This window comes from Anser cygnoides, chromosome W (assembly GCF_040182565.1).
Source record: "Anser cygnoides isolate HZ-2024a breed goose chromosome W, Taihu_goose_T2T_genome, whole genome shotgun sequence".
NCBI lineage: Eukaryota > Metazoa > Chordata > Aves > Anseriformes > Anatidae > Anser > Anser cygnoides.
In genome coordinates this window covers 8,293,183-8,316,158 of record NC_089911.1, presented here as the reverse complement: position 1 = coordinate 8,316,158, position 22,976 = coordinate 8,293,183, and the positions used below count along the sequence as shown (strand labels likewise).

At 68.4% G+C, this 22,976-nt stretch overlaps 3 protein-coding genes and 1 long non-coding RNA gene across 4 annotated transcripts in view; all 4 read right to left on the bottom strand.

Moving 5' to 3' along the window:
• Positions 1 to 22,976, bottom strand: part of LOC136788818 (NADH dehydrogenase [ubiquinone] 1 alpha subcomplex subunit 3-like) — a 95,389-nt gene that overhangs the window by 31,849 nt on the left and 40,564 nt on the right. The window lies entirely within an intron of this gene.
• On the bottom strand, positions 1,664 to 5,453 carry LOC136788806 (ubiquitin-conjugating enzyme E2 S-like). The gene is given in 6 exon segments (XM_066987489.1): positions 1,664 to 2,224; positions 2,226 to 2,350; positions 3,199 to 3,389; positions 3,466 to 3,613; positions 4,896 to 4,919; positions 5,254 to 5,453. Coding segments are annotated over 6 exon segments (702 nt in total). The 5' UTR covers positions 5,257 to 5,453; the 3' UTR covers positions 1,664 to 2,013.
• Positions 8,499 to 10,814, bottom strand: LOC136788846 (uncharacterized). The gene is made up of 4 exons (XR_010827401.1): positions 10,748 to 10,814; positions 9,991 to 10,056; positions 8,998 to 9,130; positions 8,499 to 8,683 (listed from the first exon to the last, which is right to left on the bottom strand). It is a non-coding gene; the product is annotated as an uncharacterized lncRNA (long non-coding RNA).
• Positions 16,263 to 21,060, bottom strand: LOC136788807 (isochorismatase domain-containing protein 2-like). Its single transcript, XM_066987490.1, has 5 exons — positions 20,897 to 21,060; positions 19,188 to 19,400; positions 18,439 to 18,509; positions 17,820 to 17,937; positions 16,263 to 16,390 (listed from the first exon to the last, which is right to left on the bottom strand). Exons 1-5 carry the CDS (start codon positions 21,026 to 21,028, stop codon positions 16,271 to 16,273), a joined length of 654 nt encoding a protein of 217 aa, XP_066843591.1. The 5' UTR covers positions 21,029 to 21,060; the 3' UTR covers positions 16,263 to 16,270.

Below are 22,976 nucleotides of genomic sequence, written 5' to 3'. Positions count from 1 at the left end.
GTTATAGGCCTGGGGGGATTAGTGACCTCCCCCCCCCCCGCCGTCCCAGTAGCTATAGGCCGCAGGGGATTAGTGCCCCCCTGTCCTGGTAGCTATAGGTCCAGTACTTATAGGCCCAGTAGTTATAGGACTGGGGGGGGGGGGATTAGTGCCCCCCATCCCAGTAGTTATAGGCCCGGTAGCTATAGGTCCGGTAGTTATAGGCCTGGGGGGGGATTAGTGACCCCCCTGCCCTGGTAGTTAAAAGGCCACAGGGGTTTTGTGCCCTCCTCGCCCCCCCCGGCCTGGTAGTTATAGGCCTGGGGGGGATTAGTGACACCCCCCCACACCCCTTGTCCCAGAAGTTATAGGTCTGGTAGTTATAGGATTGGGGGGGGGGAATTAGTGGCCCCCCAGTCCTGGTAGTTACAGGCCCAGTAGTTATATGCCTGGGGGGGGGATTAGCGACCCCCCCACACCTTGTCCCAGCAGTTACAGGCCTGGTAGTTACAGGTCCAGTATTTATAGGCCCTGGGGGGGGGAATTAGTGGCCCCCTCCCTATCCTGGTAGTTAAAGGTCTGGTAGTTACAGGCCTGGGGGGGTATTAGTGACCCCCCCCCCAGGGGGAGAAGGGGATGGGGGAGGTTAAGGGGGGTGGGGAGTAATGGGGCTGATCCCTGCTGTTGTGCCGTGTGAGGTGGTGGTGGAGGGGGGTTGGGGGGGGGGGGGAATAGATGCTGAGAGCCCCCCGGATAGGCATTGAGAGACACCCCCCCAATAGACATTGAGAGACAACCTCCCCCATAGACATTAAAAGACCCCCCTGACATTAAGACCCCCCAACAGACATTGAGAGCCCCCCAATCAAATATTAATGGTGATCCCCCTTTATATAGGCGTTAAGAGAGGACCCCCCCCCATAGAGAACCCCATAAACAGACATTAAGAGCCCCCCAAATGTACCAGTAGAGAACCCCCCCATAGACAGACCCCCCATAAATACACATTAATAACCCCCCTGAGACCCCCCCCATTAACAGACATTAATTTACACCCCCCGAGACCCTCCGACTAATTAATGAGACCCCCCGAGACCCCCCCTTAAATAGCCATTAATAGCCCCCCCAATAAAATGCCATTAATAGCCCTCCCTCCCCCTCCAAATCTCCCCCAAGCCCTCCCCCCCCCGCCATAACTCTTATGTAATTGCCCCCCCCCCCCGGGGGCAATTAGTGCCTCTTAATCAGCAGCACGTGCAGGGGCAGGGCTGGACCCTGACCCCCCCCCCGACCCCCCATCACATGACAGCCCCCGTCCCACGCAGGGCAGCAGATGGCAGCCCCCAGTAAGGCGCATTAACGTCGGGGCCAGTTAATCAGCGCCGATTAATCAGGGCCCGCTAATTAGGAGGTCACAAACAGCGGGGAAGAAGCGGAACTACAACTCCCAGCATGCCCCGGGGGCGGCGCCGCCACGGCGGCGGACGGAGGGGAGGCCGCGGGGCCTCATGGGAAAGCGAGTCCGGTAGGGAACCGCGCGGCCCCCGGGGGCAAATCCACCCCCGGGGGTAATTCCCCCCCCAGGGGCAGATTTTGCCCCCCCCCGGGGTAGATTTAACCCCCCCCTCAGGGGGTAGATTTTGCCCTCCCCCCATTAAACCTGATGGAAGACACAGGGCAGCGCTAGAAAAACAAATGCCTTTAATAGGTCGCGGCGTGGAATTATCATTTTTTTTTTGTCCTTTTTTTTTTTGGCTTTTTTTTATAATTTAAATAACTTAAAGAAAAAAAAAAGGAGAAGGGGGGAAGAAACTGACCCCCCCCCTCAAAAAAACACCCAAAACCACCCCCCCAAACCAAAAAAAAAAAAAGATTAGTAGGTGGGAAAAGGGACAGTTTATTCGCACCCCTGGCTTATGGGGGGGGGGCGCAAAGGAGCAGCCCCCTGCATCCCAAATATTTAGGACCCCCGGGGGTATTTAGGGGTATTTTGCCCCCCCCCGGGGGGTATTTGGGGGGTATTTGCCCCCCCCCCTAGAGCCTCCGCAGCGCCCGCTTCTTGTCCGTCTTCTTCTTGGCCGCCAGCTTCTTGTCGCGGTCGCCGGCGTGCTTCTTGGCCATGGGGCCCTCGGCGAGGGGGGACACCCCCGGGGGGCCGAAGTGGAAGCGGACGAGTCGGGGGCGGCTCGGGGGCCCCCCGGGCCGCTGGGGGCGGGGGGGGCGGCGGCGGCGACGGGGGGGGCTGAGCGTGGATCTCGGTGAGCAGGCGGGCGCGCGCCGCGTACTCCTCGTAGTTCTCCAGCAGCAGCCGCCCGGCCTCCTCGTTGAGCGCCGACTCCGGGTTGGGGTGGATCAGGAGGCATTTGATGGTCTGGGGAGGGGGGCGGGCGGGGGGGTTAGTCGGGCCCCCCCCCAACGCCTGGACACCCCCCTGTAAATATAGCCCCCCCCCGAAAGCGGGGGACCCCCCGAAAGGGGTGGCACCCCGCTGAGCGCGCCCGTCCCTCCCCACCGCCTGGGTGCAGCAGCAGCGGGGTGGGGGGGGGACAAAAAATACTAAATTAGTGCCCCCCCCGCGGCCCCCCATAAATATATCCCCTCCCCAAGTGTGTAGGACCCCCAAGTGTGTAGGACCCCCCCAAAAGTGTAGGACCCCCTAAAAAGTGAGGGACCCCCCAAAACAGATGGCACCCCGCTGAGCGTGCCCCATCCCTCCACACCTCCTTGGTGCAGCCGTAGTGGGGTGGAGGGGGGGGACACATCAAAAATAATTAATTAGTGCCCCCCCCGCGGCCCCCCCGACAAATATATCAACCCCCCAAATGTGCAGAACCCCCCCAAAGTGTAGGACCCCCCAAAAAGTGAGTGGGACCCCCCCCAAAACGGGTGGCACCTGCTGAGCGCGCCCCATCCCTCCGCACCTCCCGGGTGCAGCAGCAGCAGGGTGGGGGGGGACATAAAAAATAATTAATTAGTGCCCTCTCTGCGGCCCCCCCGCAAATATATCTGCCCCCCAAGTGTGTAGGACCCCCCAAGTGTGTAGGACCCCCCCCAAAAAGTGAGGGACCCCCCCCCCAAAACGGATGGCACCTGCTGAGCGCACCCCGTCCCTCCGCACCTCCCGGGTGCAGCCACAGCAGACTGTGTGTGTGTGTGGCGGGGTGGGGGGGGGGGGCACAAAACCTAATTAATGAGCGCCCCCCCCGCGGCCCCCCTCACCAGCAGCACGTGCCGCAGCCCCAGCTCGGCCTTCCAGTCCCTCTTGAGGACGTTGACGCAGATCTCGCCGCCGGGCCCCACGTTGGGGTGGAAGATCTTGGTGAGGAAGAATCCCTTGGGGGGGGCGGCGGGGAATTCCTTCCCCAGCACCAGCTTCATGCGGAACAGCCCCCCCGCGTAGGGGGTACCTTCTAGGGGGGGGGGAAATAATGAGGGGGGGGTCCTCAGCTCGCTGGGGCCCCCCCCAAAAGAAGGGTTTGGGCTCACCGGGGCCCTCGATGGTGACCTGGACGTCGGTGACGTCCTCCTCGTTGGGGAAGAGCTTGATGCCCGCGGGGGGGTCGGACGTCAGCGTGGACACCTCCTTGTAGAGCAGGCGCAGGGTGTGGGGGGGCAGGTTCTCCACGTTGGAGGTCTGGGGGGGGCAAAAAATTAAAGGGGGGATTAATTAGGGCGGGGGGCGGAAATTGGGGCGTGAGGGGGAGAAAACGGGGTATGGGGGGGATTGGGGGGAGAAACTGGGGTATGGGGGGGGGGGGGTGGGGTGGGGGGGCAGGTTCTCCACGTTGGAGGTCTGGGGGGGGCAAAAAATTAAAGGGGGGATTAATTAGGGCGGGGGGCGGAAATTGGGGCGTGAGGGGGAGAAAACGGGGTATGGGGGGGGGATTGGGGGGAGAAACTGGGGTATGGGGGGGGAAATTGGGGTGGGGGGGGCAGGTTCTCCACGTTGGAGGTCTGGGGGGGGCAAAAGTTAAAGGGGGGGGGGATTAACTACGGCGGGGGGGTGGAAATTGGGGTGGGAGGGCAGAAATTGGGGTGGAAGGGGGAGAAATTGGGGTATGGGGGGAAATTGGGGTGTGGGGGGGCAGGTTCTCCACGTTGGAGGTCGGGGGGGCAAAAGTTAAAGGGGGGTGATTCATTACGGTGGGGGGCGGAAATTGGGGTGGGAGGAGGGGAGAAAACGGGGCATGGGGGGGGGAATTAGGGGAGGGAGGGGGAGAAACTGGGGTATGGGGGGGCAGAGGGGGCAGAGATTAGGGTGGGGGGGGCAGGTTCTCCACGTTGGAGGTCGGGGGGGGCAAAAAGTAAAGGGGGGGATTAATTACAGTGGGGGGATGGAAATTGGGGTGGGAGGGGAGAAAATGGGGTATGTGGGGGAATGGGGGGGAGGGGGAGAATTTGGGGTGTGGGGGTGGGGGGTTGGGGTGGGGGGGGACAGCTTTTGGGGACCCGTTCATCTCCCCCCCCCCAAAAAAGGCAAGGGGATAAAGGACTAAAGGACCCCCCCCCAAGCACCCTATTGCCCCCGGCTCCCTACTGCCCCCTGCACCTTATTGCCCCCCCTTGCACCCTATTGCCCCCCCATACCCTATTACCCTCCTTGCACCCTATTGCCCCCCCCCGCACCCTATTACCCCCCGTTCACCCTATTTATTGCCCCCCGAAATACCCCCCCTTTACCCTATTGCCCCCCTGCACCCTGCTGGCCCCCCTCACACCCTATTACCCCCCTTGCACCCAATTACCCCCCTGCCCCCTAATACCCCCCGACCCTACTGCCCCCCCATACTTTTGCCACCCCCCCTCCCAAAACCAGCCTGACACTGGGGGGAGGGCATGGGGGGGGCTCCTGACCCCGAATTATTCTCGGGGGGGTGTGTGGGGGTGTCCCGGTGAGTCCCCCCCCCCGCACCCACCTGCCAGGCTCCACCGCGGGGCTCCTGCAAAATAACGGGGGGGGGGGGGGGGTCAAAAGTGTCCCCCGCCCCCCTCAAAATATCCCCCAACCCCCCCCAAAAGTCCCCTCCCCCCCCCCAGAAAGTGCCCCCCTCCCCCCAAAAAGTGCCCCCCCGTTAAAGAGCCCCCCCACCTCCCCCAACCCCCATCCCTGCCCCCCCCCCGGGGGCTCTCTCTGACCCCCCCGGCCCCCCAAAATTGGGGGGGGGATTTTGGGGACCCCCCTCAAGCCTCAATGAGGGGGAAGGGGAGCAAGAGGGGGGCCAGGACCCCTTTTCCCGCCCCCCCAGGCTAGGCCCGGCCTAGGCCTGCACTCACCATGGCGCCGGGGCCGCCCCCGGGGCGGAGCCGCCGGGCCCGGGGTTCTCGGGGAGGTGTCCCGGAGGGGGGGCAGAGACCGGGGAGACGCCGGGGGGGGCCGCGGGCCGCCGCCCCCCCCCCGCGCTGCTCCCGCCGGTGCGCGGCGCAGCGCCCGCTCCCTCCGCCGCCGCCCGCCCGCCGCGCTGAGGCGCCGCGCGCGGAGGGGCCGGCTTTTATCACCTCGGTCCCCGCCGGCCACGCCCCACGCGCTTCGGAGGCCAATCGGAGGAGGGGGTGGCGAGGCTGCGCGGCTCCGCCCCCGCCGCCGGGGGAGCGGGCCAATGAGGAGAGGGGGTGGAGGAGGGAGCTGAGCGGGGATTGGTGGAGAAAGCCGAGCGGCGGGCGGAAGTGGGGGGGCGGGGTTGGCGGAGTAACGGTCGGCGGAAAGGGGCGGGGCGCCGCGTTTGAAACGGCGGACGGGCAGGCGCGGCGGCCAATGGGAGGCGGCGCGGAGGCGGGGCTGCGAGCGAGAGGGCGGGGAGGCGGGAGGAAGCGCTGAGCGACAGCCCGGGCAGCCAATCAGAAGGCGGGGATCGCGGATCGGCCTCACCGTGCGTCTTGACGTATGCAAATGAGGCTGCCGCGGGTGCTCACGGGAGATCCACCCCCCAACTGAGGACCCCCCGACCCCCCGACACCACGTGACCCCCCCGCAGCCCACGTGACCCCATTGACTCAGCCGCGTGGCACGTGACGTCACTTTATTGCCCCTCCCCCCCCCCGTCCCCCGATCCCGTTTTTGGGATTTTTTTTGCTTAAAACAGGGGCCGGGACCCCCCTCCGCCCCCCTCCCCCATCGCCCCGGGGGACGCTAAGGCACGTGGGCCTGGGGGCGGGGCCTCGGGGGCAGGGGGCGGGGCCTAGGATAGGGGCGGGGTTAGAGGCAGGGGCGGGGCCTCGGGGGAGGGGGCGGGGCCTTGTCCGGGCCCCTCCCCCTTTTCTATGGCTTCTGTGGGGGGGGCTGTGGGGGGGAGGGGGGCTGTGGTGACATCACAGAGGCGACGTGACCGTGACGTCATCACAAGGGGCCGTGACGTCATCACAAGGGGCCGTGACGTCATCTCAATGGGGGCGTGGCGTCACAAAGGGGCGTGACATCATCACAAGGGGGGGCGTGACGTCATGGGGAGAATAAAAATGGGGGGCGGGGGGGTGACATCATCAAAAAGCCCCTCCCCCCCGTGACGTCACGGGGGCGGCGAGGGGCTGAGTCTTGGCAGTGACATCACGGTGACGTCATCGCCGAGCGCGGCGTGACGTCATCGGCAAGGTCCCCGCAGCGGTGACGTCACCGGCGTCCCTGGTGGCGGCCGGGCGTCACCTCCGGCAGTGACGTCATCGGGGTGGGGCCGTCCACAGTGCTGACGTCATCGGGGGGGGCGGGGCTCAGTGGGCTGTGACATCATCGGAGAGCGGCGAGCCGCCCAGTCCAGTGCAAGGACGTCAGGTGACGTCATCAGCTGCCGAGGTGAAGGGCGTGACATCATGAGGAGGCAGGATGTGACGTCATCGGCTGCCGTGTCCAGGGGTGTGACATCATCGGCTGCCATGTCCGGGGCTGTGACGTCATCAGCTGCCATGTCTGGGGGTGTGACATCATCAGCTACCATGTACAGGGGTGTGACATCATCAGTTGTCATGTACAGGGGTGTGACATCATCAGCTGCTATATCCGGGGGTGTGACATCATCAACTGCCATGTCCAGGGCTGTGACGTCATCGGCTACGAAGCCCCCGACCGCGGCAGGGCGGGCGGCTGAGTCCGGGGGTTGTGACATCATCAGGCACCTCGCCCCCAGCTGTGACGTCATCAGCCAGCGCCGGGGCCCTCGATGGTGACGTCACTGAGCCCTGGCCCGCGGCATCATTGGCTGCTGGGGCTCTGACATCATCAGGCGCGGGTCCTGGGCGGTGACATCATCGGGCTGTGATGTCATCGGGCCGTGCTGCTGTCGGGCTGTGATGTCATCGGGTTGAGGGCGGCTGTGATGTCACGGGGCTGCGACGTCATTTGGACAGGGCAACGTGGGGCTGTGATGTCATCCAGCTGTGACGTCATTGGAATGTGGGGTCATCGGGGTGTGACATCATCAGGGTGTGACATCATCAGGTTGTGACATCATTGGACTGTGACATCGCTGGGCTGTGACATCATCCGTCTGTGACATCGCTGGGCTGTGACATCCATCAGTGGGCCATGACATCATCAGGCTATGACATCGTTGGGCTGTGACATCATCAGGTTGTGACATCATCAGGTTGTGACATCATCAGGTTGTGACATCATTGGACTGTGACATCGTTGGGCTGTGACGTCATCGGGTTGTGACATCATCGGGCCGTGACGTCATCAGGCAGTGACATCAGCGGGCCGTGACATCATTGGGCAGTGACGTCATCGGGCCATTACGTCGTAGGGCTGTGACATCGTGGGCCGTGACATCACCAAGCCATGACACCGTAGGGTTATGACATCATCGGGCCGTGACATCATCAGGCAGTGACGTCATCAGGCAGTGACGTCACAAGGCAGTGACATCATTGGGCCGTGATGTCATCAGGCAGTGACATCATCGGGCCATGACTTCATCAGGCTGTGACATCATCGGGCCATGACGTCATCATGCCGTGACATCGTAGGGCTGTGACATCGTGGGCCGTGACATCACCACGCCATGACACCGTAGGGTTATGACATCATCGGGCCGTGACGTCATCAGGCAGTGACATCACCAGGCAGTGACGTCATCGGGCAGTGACGTCATCGGGCAGTGATGTCATCGGGCAGTGACATCACCACCCAAGGAGGGGGAGGGGGGACCCTGGCCCCGGGTGACCCCATCAGAGGCAGGGCCGGGGGGCTCCATGATGGGGGCTTGTGGGGGGGGGTCCCTCGGGTTCGGGGCTGTGGGGGGTCCCCCCGCCCCCCGTGCCCCCCGGCCCCCCCTACACGGTGACCTCGGTGCGGCTCCCGGTGCGCAGGTGGCTGCCGGGGGGGGCCCGGGCAGGAGCTGCAGCTCGGCCGTGCTCTGCCGCTGCGCCCCGAAAGCCTGGCGGCGGGCGGGGGCCGGGGGGGCAGCCCCCAGCCCCCCCTGCGCTCGGCCGGCCCGGGGGGCGACCCCCGCCCCCGCCCCCCACATCCCATCCCCACCCCCCCCCAGGCTGCTCTGGGAGGCGGCGCGGGAGGCGGGGGGCAGGGGGGGGGCGGGGGGGCGCCGGCCTCCCCCCCCCGCAGCGGGTGCGCGGCATCGTGCCCCCCCCCCGCCAGCAGCAGCTCCTGGGACAGCACGCGGCGGCCCGGCCCCCCCGGTTCGGGGGCAGGGGGAGAGTTCCCCGGGGGGGCCCCAAGGTCCCCAGGGACCCCCCAGGTCCTCCAGGTCCCGGTCGGCTGCGGGGGAGGAAAGAAAAAAAAAAAGGGGGGGGTCATATTGGGGGGGGTGTCACTGGGGGGGGGGGCATCGCGAGGGGGGGACATCGGATGGGGAGAAATGGGGGGGACAGGAAGGGGACGTTGGGGGGGGGCATGGGGGGGGCATGGGGGGGGGAAATGGGGGGGGCATGGGGGAGAGAATTGGGGGGGGGACACCGGGGGGGGGGCAGGAAGGGGACATTGGGGGGGGGGGGCATTGGGGGGGCATTGAGGGGGAGAATTCGGGGGGACACGGGAGGGGGGTCACGGGGGGGGGGGGGGGGGGGTCTCACCCAGGCGCTTGAGGGAGGCGCAGCGGCCGCCGGGGGGGGGGCCCCGGGGGCTCTCGTAGGGGGGGCAGCGGCGCCAGGTTGTGGAAGGAGCGCGAGCAGCTCAGGGGGCCCGGCGTGGGCGGCAGCCGCCAGTCTGGGGGGGGGGAACACGGGGGGGGGGGGGGGGGGGGCACGAGGGGGGGGGGGCACCGTCACCCCCTGTCCCCAATGGGGGGGGGTCGCCAAAACACCCCCATGATGAGGTGCCCCCCGGGATCCCTGCTGTGCCCCCCGTTACCCCCCATGCCCCCCCAGTGACCCCCATCACCCCCCCACACCCCCACTGTGCCCCCCATGACCCCCCATCCCCCCAACACCCCCCCCACGACCCCCCGTGCCCCCCATTACCCCCTGTGCCCCCCATGACCCCCCCATGTCCCCACTGTGCCCCCCATGACCCCACGACCCCCCATTACCCCCCATTGCCCCCCGTGCCCCCCAACACCCCCCCACGACCCCCCGTGCCCCCCATTACCCCTTATGCCCCCCCATGACCCCCATGCCCCCCATGACCACCGCCTGTGTGCCCCCCATGCCCCCACAAGACCCCCCCATGACCCCCATGACCTCCCCATGACCCCATGACCCCCCTGTGTCCCCCCATGACCCCCACGACCCCCCCATTACTGCCCATTGCCCCCTGTGCCCTCCCCCGACCCCCGTGACCCCCGTGCCCCCCCGGCCCCCGTGCCCCCAATGATCCCCCCGTGCCCTCCATCACCCCCATGTTCCCCCCCCCGACCCCCGTGACCCCCCAATGACCCCCCCGTGCCCCCCGACCCCCCCAATGACCCCCCGTGCCCCCCCGGCCCCCCGTGCCCCCAATGATCCCCCCGTGCCCTCCATCACCCCCATGTTCCCCCCCCGACCCCCCGTGACCCCCCCCCAATGACCCCCCCGTGCCCCCCCCCGACCCCCCCAATGACCCCCGTGCCCCCCGTGCCCCCCGCCCACCCAGCGTGGCTGCGCGGTGCTCGGGGCTCCCCACGTTCAGGTGCACGTAGCTGTGGTGGCCGGCGTCTGCACACGGGGGGGGGGGGGCACAGCATTATCCCCCCCCACGGACCACACGAGACCCCCCCCCAAACCCTATGGGGCCCCACGAGACCCCCCCCCCAAACCTTATAGGCCCCCCCCCAATCCCCATGGGACCCCCCCCAAGTCCCTACAGGACCCCCCCCCAATCCCCATAGGATGCCCCCAGTCCCCTTAGGACCCCCATCCCTTTAGGACCCCCCCCCCAAACCTTATGCCCCCCCAATCCCTATAGGACCCCCCCAAACCTTATGGCCCCCCTCAAATCCCCACAGGACCCCCCAAAATCCCTACCGGCCCCCCCAAATCCCTTTAGGACCCCCCCCCCAACCTTATGCCCCCCCAATCTTTTTAGGACCCCCCAAACCTTACGCCCCTCCCCCCAAATCCCCATAGGACCCCCCCAATCCCTATAGGACCCCCCAAATCCCCATAGGACCCCCCCAGGACTCCCCCCAAACCTTATGCCGCCCCCCCAATCTTTTTAGGACCCCCCCCAAACCTTATGCCCCCCCTCCCAAATCCCCATAGGACCCCCCCCCCAGGACCCCCTCAAACCTTATGCCCCCCCCAATTCCTATAGGACCCCCCCAAACCTTATGGGCCCCCCCTAATCCCCACAGGACCCCCCCCCCATCCCTCTGCTCCCCCCCTCAACCCCCCCCCACCTCCTCACCTGCGTCCCCCCCCAGCCCCCCCCCCCCAGCCCTTGACGGTGCTGTAGAGGGTCTTGGGGGGCCGGGGGGCGGTGTCGGGGGGCGGGGGGGGGCAGCACCCCGCTACTGCGCCGCTCGCCCGCCTGGTGCCGCAGGATGTCCACCAGCGCCCTGGGGGGGGGGGGGGCACGGGGGGGGGGGGGGGGGGGACACACACAGCGGGGGGCACGGTCAGGATACGGCCACGGCCCCCCTGGTCCCCAGCCCCAGGTCCCCGATGTGCCCCCATATCCCCCCCGGTGTCCCCCCCCACTTGCTTCCCCCTCTCTCCCCCCCCCCGCCCCATACCCCCCACATCCCCATATCCCCCCCATAACCCCCCCCATGTCACCCCCCGACCCCCAGCCCCCCAGCGCCCCCCCCTCGGTGTCTCCCCCACCCCCCGGAGCCCCCCCCCACCTTCTTCCCCCCCCTCCTCGCTGCCCCCCCCAGCGCCGCCCTGAGCCCCAGCCCCATCCCCCCCATAGCCCCCCATGTCCCCCCCCATCCCCCCCCCCCATGTCCCCATTCCCCCCCGCCCCCCCAGGAGCCCCCCCACCTGCTTCCCCCCCCTCCTCCCGCCCCATATCCCCCCACATCCCCCCACATCCCCCCCCATGTCCCCCCCCACCCATGCCCCCACCTGCCCCCCCCCCCGCCCCCATACCCCCCCCAGCCCCCCTGCGCCCCCCCCCCCCCAGGATCCCCCCCCCAACCTTCTTCCCCCCCCCCCTCCCCCCCCCCCCCCGCGCCGCCCTGAGCCCCATCCCCATCCCCCCCTATAACCCCCCCCATGTCCCCCCCCCCGCCCCCCCCAGGAGCCCCCCCACCTGCTTCCCCCCCCTGCCCCATACCCCCCACATCCCCATATCCCCCCATACCCCCCATAACCCCCCCCAGCCCCCCCCCAGGAGCCCCCCACCTGCCCCCCCCCTCCCCCCGCCCCATACCCCCCCACATCCCCATATCCCCCCATACCCCCCCATAACCCCCCCCACCGCCCCCCCAGCCCCCCCCACGCCCCCCAGCCCCCCCCCCCCGGAGCCCCCCCCACCTGCTTCCCCCCACATCCCCATATCCCCCCCATACCCCCCCATAACCCCCCACCGCCCCCCCCAGCCCCCCACGCCCCCCGCCCCCCCCCGGGAGCCCCCCCCCCCCCACCTGCCCCCCCCCCCCCTTGCCCCATACCCCCCCCATCCCCATATCCCCCCATACCCCCCCATACCCCCCCCCCACCGCCCCCCCAGCCCCCCCACCGCCCCCCAGCCCCCCCCCACGCCCCCCAGCCTGCTTCCCCCCCGAGCCCCCCCCCACCTGCATCCCCCCCCTCCCCCCCCCCCCCGCCCCCCCCCCCCGGCCCCCCACCTGCGCCGCCCTGAGCCCCAGCCCCATCCCCATCCCCATATCCCATATCCCCCCATAACCCCCCCGCCCCCCACGCCCCCCCCCCCCCCCCCCCCACCTGCCCCCCCCCTCCCCCCCCCCCCCCCGCCCCCCCCCTCCCGGCCCCCCCCCCAGCGCCGCCCTGAGCCCCAGCCCCAGCGCCAGCCCCAGGCTCAGGACCCCGCACACGGCGTAGGCGGCGCTGCCGGCGGCTCCCCCCCCCGGCCGCCACGGCGGCGGCGGCGGCCGAGGCGGGGGGGGCCGGGGGGCCGGGGGGGGCGGGGGCCGGGGGGCGGCCGTGGCGGCCCAGCGGGGGCTCTGCAGGTTGGTGCAGCGGCGCTGCTCCAGGCGGCGCCCGCGGTGCTCGCAGCAGAAGCGGTAGTGGCAGCTCCCGCAGCAGTAGCGGAACGCCCCCGTGGAGCAGTTGAAGGCGGCGTCGTACTGCCCCATCACGTCGTAGTAACCCTGGCACAGCTCGGCCGGGGGCCCCCGGCCCCCCCCGGGGAGCCCCCCTCCCACTCCCCGCCTCCGCCTCCGCCTCCGCTGCCCCCGCGGCGGGGAGGCGGAGTTGGGGAGGGGAGGGGGGAGGGGGGAGGGGGGAGGGGGCCCCGGCGTGGGGAGGGGGGGCGGGGGGATGGGGAGAGAGGAGGGGGGGGGGGGGAGGGGAGGGGGGTGTGAGAGGGGGAGAGAGGGAGGGGCCAAGGCGGCGCAGAGGAGGGCGGGGAGGGCGGCGTGCATGGTGGGGGGGGGGGTTGGGGGGTGGGGGGTTAAATGAATTGGGGGGGGTCTAAGGGGGTGGGGGGGGTAATGGGGGGGTAATGGGGGTGGGGGGGTGAGGAGGGGGTGAGGGGGGTTAAATGGGGCGGGGGGGGTCTAAAGGGGGGTGGGGGGGTAATGGGGGTAATGGGGGTAAGGGGGGTGGGGGGGTCTAAAGGGGGGTCTGAGGGGGGTGGGGGGCCCTGATGGGGGATGGGGGGGCTCTAAGGGGGGTTAAATGGGGTGAGGGGGGGTCTAAAGGGGGGTGGGGGGGTAATGGGGGGTAATGGGGGTAAGGGGGGTCTAAGGGGGGTCTGAGGGGGTGGGGGAGGCCCTAATGGGGGGATGGGGGCTCTAAGGGGGGTCAAATGGGGTAAGGGGGGTCTAAAGGGGGTGGGGGGGCTAATGGGGGCTAATGGGGGTAAAGGGGGTCTAAGGGGGGTGGGGGGCCCCAATGGGGGATGGGGGGCTCTTAGGGGGGTTAAATGGGGTGAGGGGGGGTCTAAAGGGGGTGGGGGGCTAATGGGGGGGCTAATGGGGGTAAAGGGGGTCTAAGGGGGGTGGGGGGCCCTAATGGGGGATGGGGGGCTCTTAGGGGGTTAAATGGGGTGAGGGGGGTTCTGAGGGGGTGGGGGGGCTCTAAGGGGGCTTTAATGGGGGTGGGGGGCCCTAAGGGGGACAGTGGGGGTAGGGGGGCCGCAAAGGGGGTGGGGGGCTCCAGTGGGGCCCCACTGGGGGGCTCAGTTGGAGGGGGGGCTCTGGAGGGGGTCCCTAATTGAGGGGGGGCGCGGAGGGGGGACTCCCCAATTAGTCGTGGGAAACGGGGTCCCTAATGAGGGGTTCGGCGGCGGGGGGGGGGCATTAGCAGGAGGGGGCGGGGGTCCCAATTTGGGGAGGGGGCTATGGGGGGGTCCCTAATTGGGGGGGCTGAGCCTTCTCCCTGAGCTGCTCCTGTAAAAAAAAAAAGGGGGGGGTTAAAAAAAGGGGGGTAAAAAAAAGGGGGGTAAAAAAAAGGGGGGGTAAAAGAAAAGGGGGGGTAAAAGAAAAGGGGGGAGGGGTAAAAAAAGGGGGGTGTCCCCCGTTACCCACAATGCCTTGCTCCCTTTGGGGGGGTGCGGGAGCCCGGCCCCTCCCCCGCGGTCCTCCCGTCGCCAAGGCAGCATCCCCGTCGCCATGGCAACGGCTGCCCGGCAACGGCTGCCCGGCAACGGCTGCCCTTCCCCCCCATTCATCCCCCCCATTCATCCCCCCCCATTCACACGCCTTGCACACGCGTGTGCACCCCGACACACGTGGCCACGGGGCCGCGCACACGCGTGTGTGCCCGGGGGGCTGCCGCCGACCCCCCCCTTGCACACGCATGTGCACACGCGTGCTCCAAGCCCTGTGAGTAGGTGCACACGCGTGTGTCACGCTTCTGCCCCCCCCCCCAAGCTGTCACACGCCGGTGTCACACGCGCCGGGACGGTGTCACCCACCCGGGGGCTGTGGCACGCGCGTGGTGTCGGTGTCACACGCGCGGTGTCGGTGTCACACGCGCGGCGTCGGTGTCACACGCGTGGTGTCGGTGTCACACGAGCCCCGTGTCGGTGTCACACAAGCCTCGTGTCAGTGGCACGCACACACCATGTCGGTGCGACACACTCAGTGTCACACGAGCCCCATGTCGGTGTCACGCGCATGGTGTCACCGTCACGCACCGTATTGGTGTCACACACGCCATGTCAGTGTCACACGACCACCGGCAGTGTCACACCAGCCCTGTGTCGGTGTCACACACGCTGTGTCGGTGTCACACGCGCTGTGTCGGTGTCACTGTCACACACCGTATCAGTGTCACACGAGCCCCGTGTCGGTGTCACATGCGTGGTGTTGGTGTCACACGCTCAGTGTCGGTGTCACACGCGCCCCGTGTCACTGCCACACGTGTGGTGTCGGTGTCACACACTCGGTGTCACTGTCACATGTGCCGCGTTGGTGTCACACGCTCGGTGTCAGTGCCACACGCGCCCCGTGTCACTGTCACACGCGTGGTGTTGGTGTCACATGCTCGGTGTCGGTGCCACACGCGCCCCGTGTCACTGGCACACGCGCCCCGTGTTGGTGTCACACACTCGGTGTCACTGTCACACAAGCCCCGTGTCGGTGTCACACGCGTGGTGTCGGTGTCACACGCTCAGTGTCGGTGCCACACCCGCCCCGTGTCACTGTCACACAAGCCCCGTGTCGCTGTCACACGCACAGTGTCGGTGCCACACGCGCCCCGTGTCACTGGCACACGCGCCCCGTGTCAGTGTCACACACTCGGTGTCACTGTCACACAAGCCCCGTGTCGGTGTCACACGCGTGGTGTCGGTGTCACACGCGCCCCGTGTCACTGCCACACGCGTGGTGTCGGTGTCACACACTCGGTGTCACTGTCACATGTGCCGCGTTGGTGTCACACGCTCGGTGTCAGTGCCACACGCGCCCGTGTCACTGTCACACGCGTGGTGTCGGTGTCACACGCTCGGTGTCGGTGTCACACGCGCCCCGTGTCACTGCCACACGCGTGGTGTCGGTGTCACACACGCGGTGTCGGTGCCACACGCGCCCCGTGTCACTGTCACACGCGTGGTGTCGGTGTCACACACTCGGTGTCACTGTCACACGCGTGGTGTCGGTGTCACACGCGTGGTGTCGGTGTCACACGCTCGGTGTCGGTGTCCCCCCCCCCGACACTGCCCCCCCGCCCCCCGCTGTCACACCGGGGCCACCCCCGCGCCCCCCTCCCCCCCCCGGGGGGGTCCCTCGCCGCTTACCGGTGCTGGGGGGTTCCCGGTTCTTGGGGGGGGGGTCCCGGTGCTGGGGGGGGGCCCGGGGGGGGGGCGTCGCGGAGCCCCCGCAGGACGCAGCCCCCGGTGGGATCCAGCGGCAGCTCCCGCGGGGGGGGGGGGTGGGGGGGGGGCCGAGGGGGCTGCTCATTGGCGGAGCGCAGCCAATGGGGGCGCGGGGGCGGGGCCTGAGAGCCCCCCCCCCCCCCCCTTTTTTTTTTTTCCCAGGGCTTCATTAAGAAAAGGCTGCGGGGGGGTGGGGCTGGCAGGCAGCGGGGGGGGGGGGGGCGGGGGGTCCCACGGTGCCCCCCCCGAGCCCCCCTTTGATGCCCCCCAATGCCCCTCCCCCTTCGATGCCCCCCCCCCCCAAGCCCCTCCCTTTGATGCCCCCCCAATTCCCCTCCCCCCTTTGATGCCCCCCCCGGACCCCCCCCTTTGATGCCCCCCCCCCCCCCCAAAATACTCAGACAACACAAGGGAGGGGAGCAGCGTTTGTGCCCCCCCCAAAGGGGGGGGGGAGTTGTGCCCCCAAGGGGGGGAGGGCAGAATTTATTGCGCCCCCCCCCCCCAAGCCGGGGGGCCCCGCTCAGAGCCCCCCATGGGGCCCAGGGCCCCCAGCAGGGGCAGCAGCCCCGTGTCGGGCGCCGGCTCCTTGATCAGCTGCTGCACCTGCGAGAGAGGCGCTAATTAGTCTTAATTAGGACTAATTAGGGTGGGGACCCCAACATCCGCCCCCAGGGACCCCCTTCTGCCTCATGGCCCCCCCAGATTGCTAATGAGCCACAGGCAGGGGCTAATGAACCTGGTAACGAGCCCCAGGCAGACCAACCTGTTGCTGGGGGCTAACGAGGCCTGTAATTAACCTGCTAATTAGCCCGGTAATTGGCCCGCTAATGAGCCCCATAACCAACCCGCTAACGGACCCCATAACCAATGCACTAATGAGCCCCGTAACTGCCCCGCTAACGAGCCCCAGAACCAACCAACTAATTAGCCCTATTAATGAGCCCTGTAACCAACCCACTAATTAGTCCCATACCCATCCCGTTAATGAACCCCACAACCAACCCACTAATTAGCCCCATACCCATCCCATTAACGAGCCCTGTAACCAACCCACTAATTAATCCTATAACCAACCCACTAATTAACCCCACAACCAACCCACTAATTAGCCCCATACCCATCCGTTAATGAACCCCACAACCAACCCACTAATTAGTCCCATACCCGTCCCATTAATGAACACCACAACCAACCCACTAATTAATCCTATAACCAACCCGCTAACGAACCCCAACACCAACCCGCTAACGAACCCCATACCTGCCCCACTAACGAACCCCACAACCAACCCACTAATTAGTCCGATTCCCGTCCCATTAACGAGCCCTGTAACCAACCCACTAATGAATCCTCTAAGCAACCCACTAATGAACCCCATACCTGCCCCACTAACGAACCCCACAACCAACCCACTAATTAGCCCCACACCCATCCCATTAACGACCCCCTTAACCAACCCGCTAACGAGCCCCCATAACCGACCCACCAACCCACCCAACCAACCATGTGGGCGAGCCTCTAAGGGCCCCACTAATTAAACCACGCCCAATTAATTAAGCTGTAGGCCCATTAATTAACCCGTGAACCCCATTAATTAACCCCTTAACGACCCCATTGACGGCCCCAGTCCTCGGGGGCAGGGGCGTGGCTCCGTGCCGGGGGCGTGGCCTCGGTGGGTGGGCGGGGCTCGGGTGCGAAGGTGGGCGGGGCCACGTCACCGCGTGGGCGTGGCCACATGGCAAAGGGGCGTGGCCAGCCACGCGGGCTGGGGGCGTGGCCTGGCTGGGCAGGGCCGCTGCATTGGCAGGGTGGGCGGGGCTTATCGGTTGGGGGCGTGGCCTGGATGGGTGGGCGTGGATGGGTGGGCGTGGCCTGGCTGGGGGCGTGGCCTGGCTGGGGGCGTGGCCTGGCCGGGCAGGGCTCCTGCAGCAGTGGGGTGAAGGTGGGGGGGGGGGGAGGTGGTTTATTGGGTGTGGGCGTGGCCAGGGCGGGTGGGCGTGGCTATGGGCGTGGCAGGGGGCGTGGTCGGGACCTGGCGGAAGCGCGGGTGCGCGGCGTCGCGCAGGAGCTGCAGCAGGAGGCTCTCGCTGGTGGTCAGGAAGGCGCCGCTCTGCCGCAGCCGGGCCAGCGCCACCGCGCGGTCCACCTGGCTGGGGGGGGACGGGGGGGGCACCTCTGGGTGTCACCTCCTGGGTGTCAGCCCATGCCCCCGGCGTGTCACCCCCGGTGTTACCTCCCCCTTTTTGCCCCCCAGCCCCCCATTTTACCCCCTATCCCCTTCTTGCCCCCCAGCACCCCTTTATCCCCCCTGTGTGTCCCATAACCCCTCTTTTGCCCCCCCAGCCCCCCATTTTACCCCCCTATCCCCCTTTTTGCCCCCCAATACTCCTTCATCCCCCCGTGTGTCCCATAACCCCTCTTTTGCCCCCCCAGCCCCCCATTTTACCCCCATCCCCATAGCCCCCTTTTTGCCCCCACCCAGCACCCCTTTATCCCCCCCACGTGTCCCATAACCCCTCTTTTGCCCCCCAGCCCCCCATTTTACCCCCCTAACCCCCTTTTGCCCCCCCCCAATCCCCCCCTTCATCCTCCCCACGTGTCCCAAAACCCCTCTTTTGCCCCCCTGCCCCCCTTTTGCCCCCACCCCCAACCTGCGGGAGGAGCAGGCGTCCACCACCACGTGCACGTCCAGGCCCCGGTCCAGCAGATCCAGTGCTGTGCTCTGGGGGGGAGGGGGTGTGTGAATTTGGGGGGGGGTGTGAATTTGGGGGGGGGGGGCAGGGCATCCACACTGTGCCCCCCCCAGCCACTTCACCCCCATCAGGTCTTCTCCCAATGCCCCCAGCCCCCCCAGCCACCAGGGCTCCCCCCCCCAGCCCCCCTCACGGTGCCCCCCAGGACCCCCCAGCCCGACGAGGGGCCCCCAGGACCTCCCCAGGACCCTTCCCAGGTCCCCAGGAACCCCCCAGGGACCCTCCCAGCCCCTCACGGTGCCCCCAGGACCCTCCATGAAGCCCCCAGGGACCCCCCCAGGACCCCATGAAGCCCCCCCAGGCCCCCTCCAGCCCCCAGGGACCCCTCCCAGCCCCTCATGAAGCCCCCTAGGGACCTCCCCAGCCCCCCATGAAGCCTCCTAGGCCCCCCCAGCCCCCAGGGACCCCCCCAGCCCCTCATGAAGCCCCCCAGGGACCCCCCAACCCCCCATGAAGCCTCCTAGGCCCCCCCAGCCCCCAGGGACAACCCCCAGCCCCTCATGAAGCCCCCCAGGGACCCCCCCAACCCCCCATGAAGCCTCCTAGGCCCCCCCAGCCCCTCATGGCCGCCCCAGAACCTCCCCAGCCCCCCATGACCCCCCCAGCCCCTTACGGAGCCCCCCCCCAGCCCCCCCCAAGCCCCTCACCAGGATGCAGGCCTGGGTCTCGATGCCACAGAGGAGGACGGAGGTGAGGCCGGGGCGCGCGCTCAGCTCGGCCTCCACGGGGGGCACCAGCATGCTGAAGCAGGTTTTGGGGTGCTTGGGGAGGTCCTGAGCCCCCAGCTCGGGCACCGTGGGGCCCAGCGCCCGTGGGTGCTGCTCCGTCACCACCACCGGCACCTCCAGCTCGCGGCACGCCTGCGGGGGGGAGGTTTTGGGGGGACCCCGAGGTTTGTGGGGTGGGGGGGCACACTCAAGGGTTTGGGGTCCCCCACAAGGCTTTGGGGGAGGTCCCACATAAGGTTTTGGGGTCCCCCACAAAGTTTTGGGGTCCCCCATGCGGTTTTGGGGTCTCACCCAAGGGTTTGGGGGGTGGCACCCAAGGTTTTGGGGTCCCACTCAAGAGTTTGTGGTCCTACACAGGGTTTTGGGGTGCCACCCAGGATTTTGGGGTCCTACACGAGGTTTTAGGGTGCCCCCCAAGGGTTTGGGGGGTCTCACCCAAGGCTTTGGGGTCCCACGTGAGGCTTTGGGGCCCCCACGAGGCTTTGGGGGGGGGTGGCACCCAAGGGTTTGGGGCCCTACCCAAGATTTTGGGGTCCCCCACATGGGTTTGGGGTGCCACAAAAGGTTTTGGGGCCCTGCACAAGAGTTTGAGGTCCCACCCAAGGGGTCCACCTTGGGGCACAGGAGGGTGCAGGGGGTGCCAGCACCCAAACAATGGGGTGCAGGAGTGTGCTGGCACCCAGATAATGGGGTACAGGGGGTGTGTGGGGTGCCAGCACCCAGCCCTTGGGGCACAGGGGGTGCCGGCACCCAGATGTTGGGGTACAGGGGGTACCAGCACCCAGACAGCGGGGTGCAGGAGGTGTGTGGGGTGCTGGCACCCAGATAATGGGGTACAGGGGGTGCCAGCACCCAGACAGCGGGGTGCAGGAGGTATGTGGGGTGCTGGTACCCAGATGTTGGAGTACAGGGGGTGCCAGCACCCACATAATGGGGTGTAGGGGGTGCATGGGGTGCCAGCACCCAGACGTTGGGGTGCAGGAGTGTGCTGGCACCCAGGTAACGGGGTGCAGGGGGTGTGTAGCGTGCCAGCACCCAGCCCTTGGGGACAGGGGGTGTCAGCACCCAGACATTGGGGTGCAGGAGGGTGCTGGCACCCAGACAATGGGGTACAGGAGGGTGTGTGGGGTGCTGGTACCCAGACATTGGAGTACAGGGGGTGCCAGCACCCACATAATGGGGTGTAGGGGGTGCATGGGGTGCCAGCACCCAGACGTTGGGGTGCAGGAGTGTGCTGGCACCCAGATAACGGGGTGCAGGGGGTGCATGGGGTGCCAGCACCCAGACATTGGGGTGTAGGAGGGTGCTGGCACCCAGATAACGGGGTGCATGGGGTGCCAGCACCCAGACATTGGGGTGTAGGAGGGTGCTGGCACCCAGATAACGGGGTGCAGGGGGTGCATGGGGTGCCAGCACCCAGACATTGGGGTGTAGGAGGGTGCTGGCACCCAGATAACGGGGTGCAGGGGTGTGTAGGGTGCCAGCACCCAGCCCTTGGGGCACAGGGGAGTGCCAGCACCCAGATAACGGGGCACGGGGAGGTGCTGGCACCCAGATATTGGGGTACGGGGGGGGGGGGGGGGGCGCAGGGGGTGTGCGGGGTCCGGGCCCCCAGCCCCCGCGGGTACCTGCAGCACGCGGGCGGCGACGGCGACGACCTGGGGGAAGAAGGCGACGCTGTGGCGGAACCGCTCCTGGAGGTCGCACAGGAAGAGCACGGAGCTGCACGGGGACAGCCGGCCCAGGCGGCGGCCGGCCATGGCGGGGGGGGGCCGGGGGGGGCCCGGGGGGGCCGGGACACGCGGGGGGGTCCCGAAGAGGAGACCCGGGGGGTCCTGGGAGGGTCCCGGCGTGGGGGGACAAGCAGGGGGGTCGAGGGGGGGGGGGGGGGGGGTACTCGGGGAGGGGACCCGGGGGGTCCCGGGGGTGGGGGACACCCGGGGGGGTCCCGGACACCCGGGGGGTCCCGGGGGAGGTCCCAGGGGGTTCCGGGGGGTCCCGGACACGCGGGGGGGTCCCGAGGGGGCGGTTCCGGGAAGGTCCCGGTGAGGCCGCGGCGGCCCCGGGTGAGTGGCGGCGGGGGGGGGCGGTCACGTGGCACCGCCCCTGTGGGGGGGGGGGTGGTCACGTGGAGCCCGCCCACGCTCTCTCCGCGTGCACCAGGATCACGTGACGCCGCCCCCGGGGCACACGCGTGTGAGCAGCCCTCCCCCCCCCTCCCCGCGCCGTGAGCGGGGGTCACGTGGCCGCCGCAGGGCAGCCAATCGGAAGCCGCGCGCTGCCACCGCCCCCGAGCACCGCCCCTCGCGGCGGCCAATCGGCTTCTCCCATGAAGCCGGCCAATGGGAGGCTTCGACCGGTTCAAGCCCCGCCCCCACGCCTGCTCGCAGCCAATCAGAAGGTGTTGCTCCGCCCCCTCCGAAAGCCACGCCCCGAGGCTGCTGCAGCCTATCAGCGCTAAGGCGGGGCCCCAACCCACTAGGCGCCCCCCTGCCAACCAATCAGAGACGGGAGGCGTGGCGGCCACGCCCTCCGGCAGCTCAGCCAATGGGAGCGCGGCGCGGGCGGTGACGTGCCAGGGGCAGTTTGTGAATGGGCCTGGGGTGGGGGGTGGCGTCCCCCGCGTTACCATGGCGACCGCCTGGGGGTTCTCCTGTTGCCACGGAGACAGACGGGGATGACGTCACCCCGACCTCCGGGCCGGTAGCTAGGGAGCGTCGGTCTGTCACCATGGCAACGGCCGAGGGGTGACATCACCCCCGCAGCCCCACCCGTTGCCACGGAGACCCAGCCACGCGTCGCCATGGCAACGCCCCCCCCCTCAGTGACCGCAGGTGACCTCACCCGGTTCTCGGGGGGGGGGTCCCGGGGGCGTGGCCTCCCGGGGATTGCCCGGGGGGCGTGGCCAGGTTGGGGGCGTGGTCAACGAGGGCGTGGCTTAAAGGGGGCGTGGCTTAAAGGGGGCGTGGCTTAAAGGGGGCGTGGCCTTGCCTCCCTCCTCCCCCTCCCATGCTGGAGGAGCTGCAGAGGTGGGGGCTGCAGCGAGGCCATTTATTGTCCCCCCCCCCCCTAACTACCCCGGGGGGGCAATTACTGCCGCCCCCTGCGACGGGGCTTGGGGGGTCGGGTGGGCCCCCGGGGATGGGGCTGGGGGGGGGGGGGGGCAGGGTTACGCCCATATATTTCTGGGGTGCCCCCCCCCGGTCCCAGCTGGGGGGGCGGGCTCATTTGCATACCGGGGCTCCCAGGGGGCTTTGCGGCTCCGCCTGGCTCCGCTGGGGGGGGGGGGCCGGGGGGCTGGAGCTGGACCTGAGGGCAGAGGGGGGTCAGAGCCCCGCCCACGAGCAAGCCCCGCCCCTGCCACGCCCACCAAGCCCCGCCCCCGTCTCCCAAGCCCCGCCCACAAGGGGTCCCCATAGGCCCCGCCCCGGGAATCCCCTCAAGCCCCGCCCCCGGCTCCCTCCCCCCGTACCCAGCCCCCCTCTGGGGGCGTGCCCTCCCGGTGACCCCGCCCCCTCGAGGCCCCGCCCCCTCGAGGCCCCGCCCACTCCCCGAGGCCCCGCCCTCCGTGGCTCGGGGGGCACACGCGTGTGCAAGGAGCGGGTCACGTGTGTGGAACAGGGTTTATTGGGGGGGGGAACAGATACAAGGGGGGACGCGCGGTGGGGACCCCCCATATTGGGGGGGGAGGTCCCATTTTGGGGGGGG

Bases quoted from the DNA above. Each gene is read 5' to 3' on its own strand.
- LOC136788807 (XM_066987490.1), bottom strand. From the start codon at position 21,028: ATGGCCGGCCGCCGCCTGGGCCGGCTGTCCCCGTGCAGCTCCGTGCTC. The intron at 19,401-20,896 runs GTACCCGCGGGG...TCCCCCCCGCAG, and splicing joins TCGCCGCCCGCGTGCTGCAG to GCGTGCCGCGAGCTGGAGGT. The intron at 18,510-19,187 runs GTGAGGGGCTTG...CCTCCCCCCCAG, and splicing joins AGACCCAGGCCTGCATCCTG to AGCACAGCACTGGATCTGCT.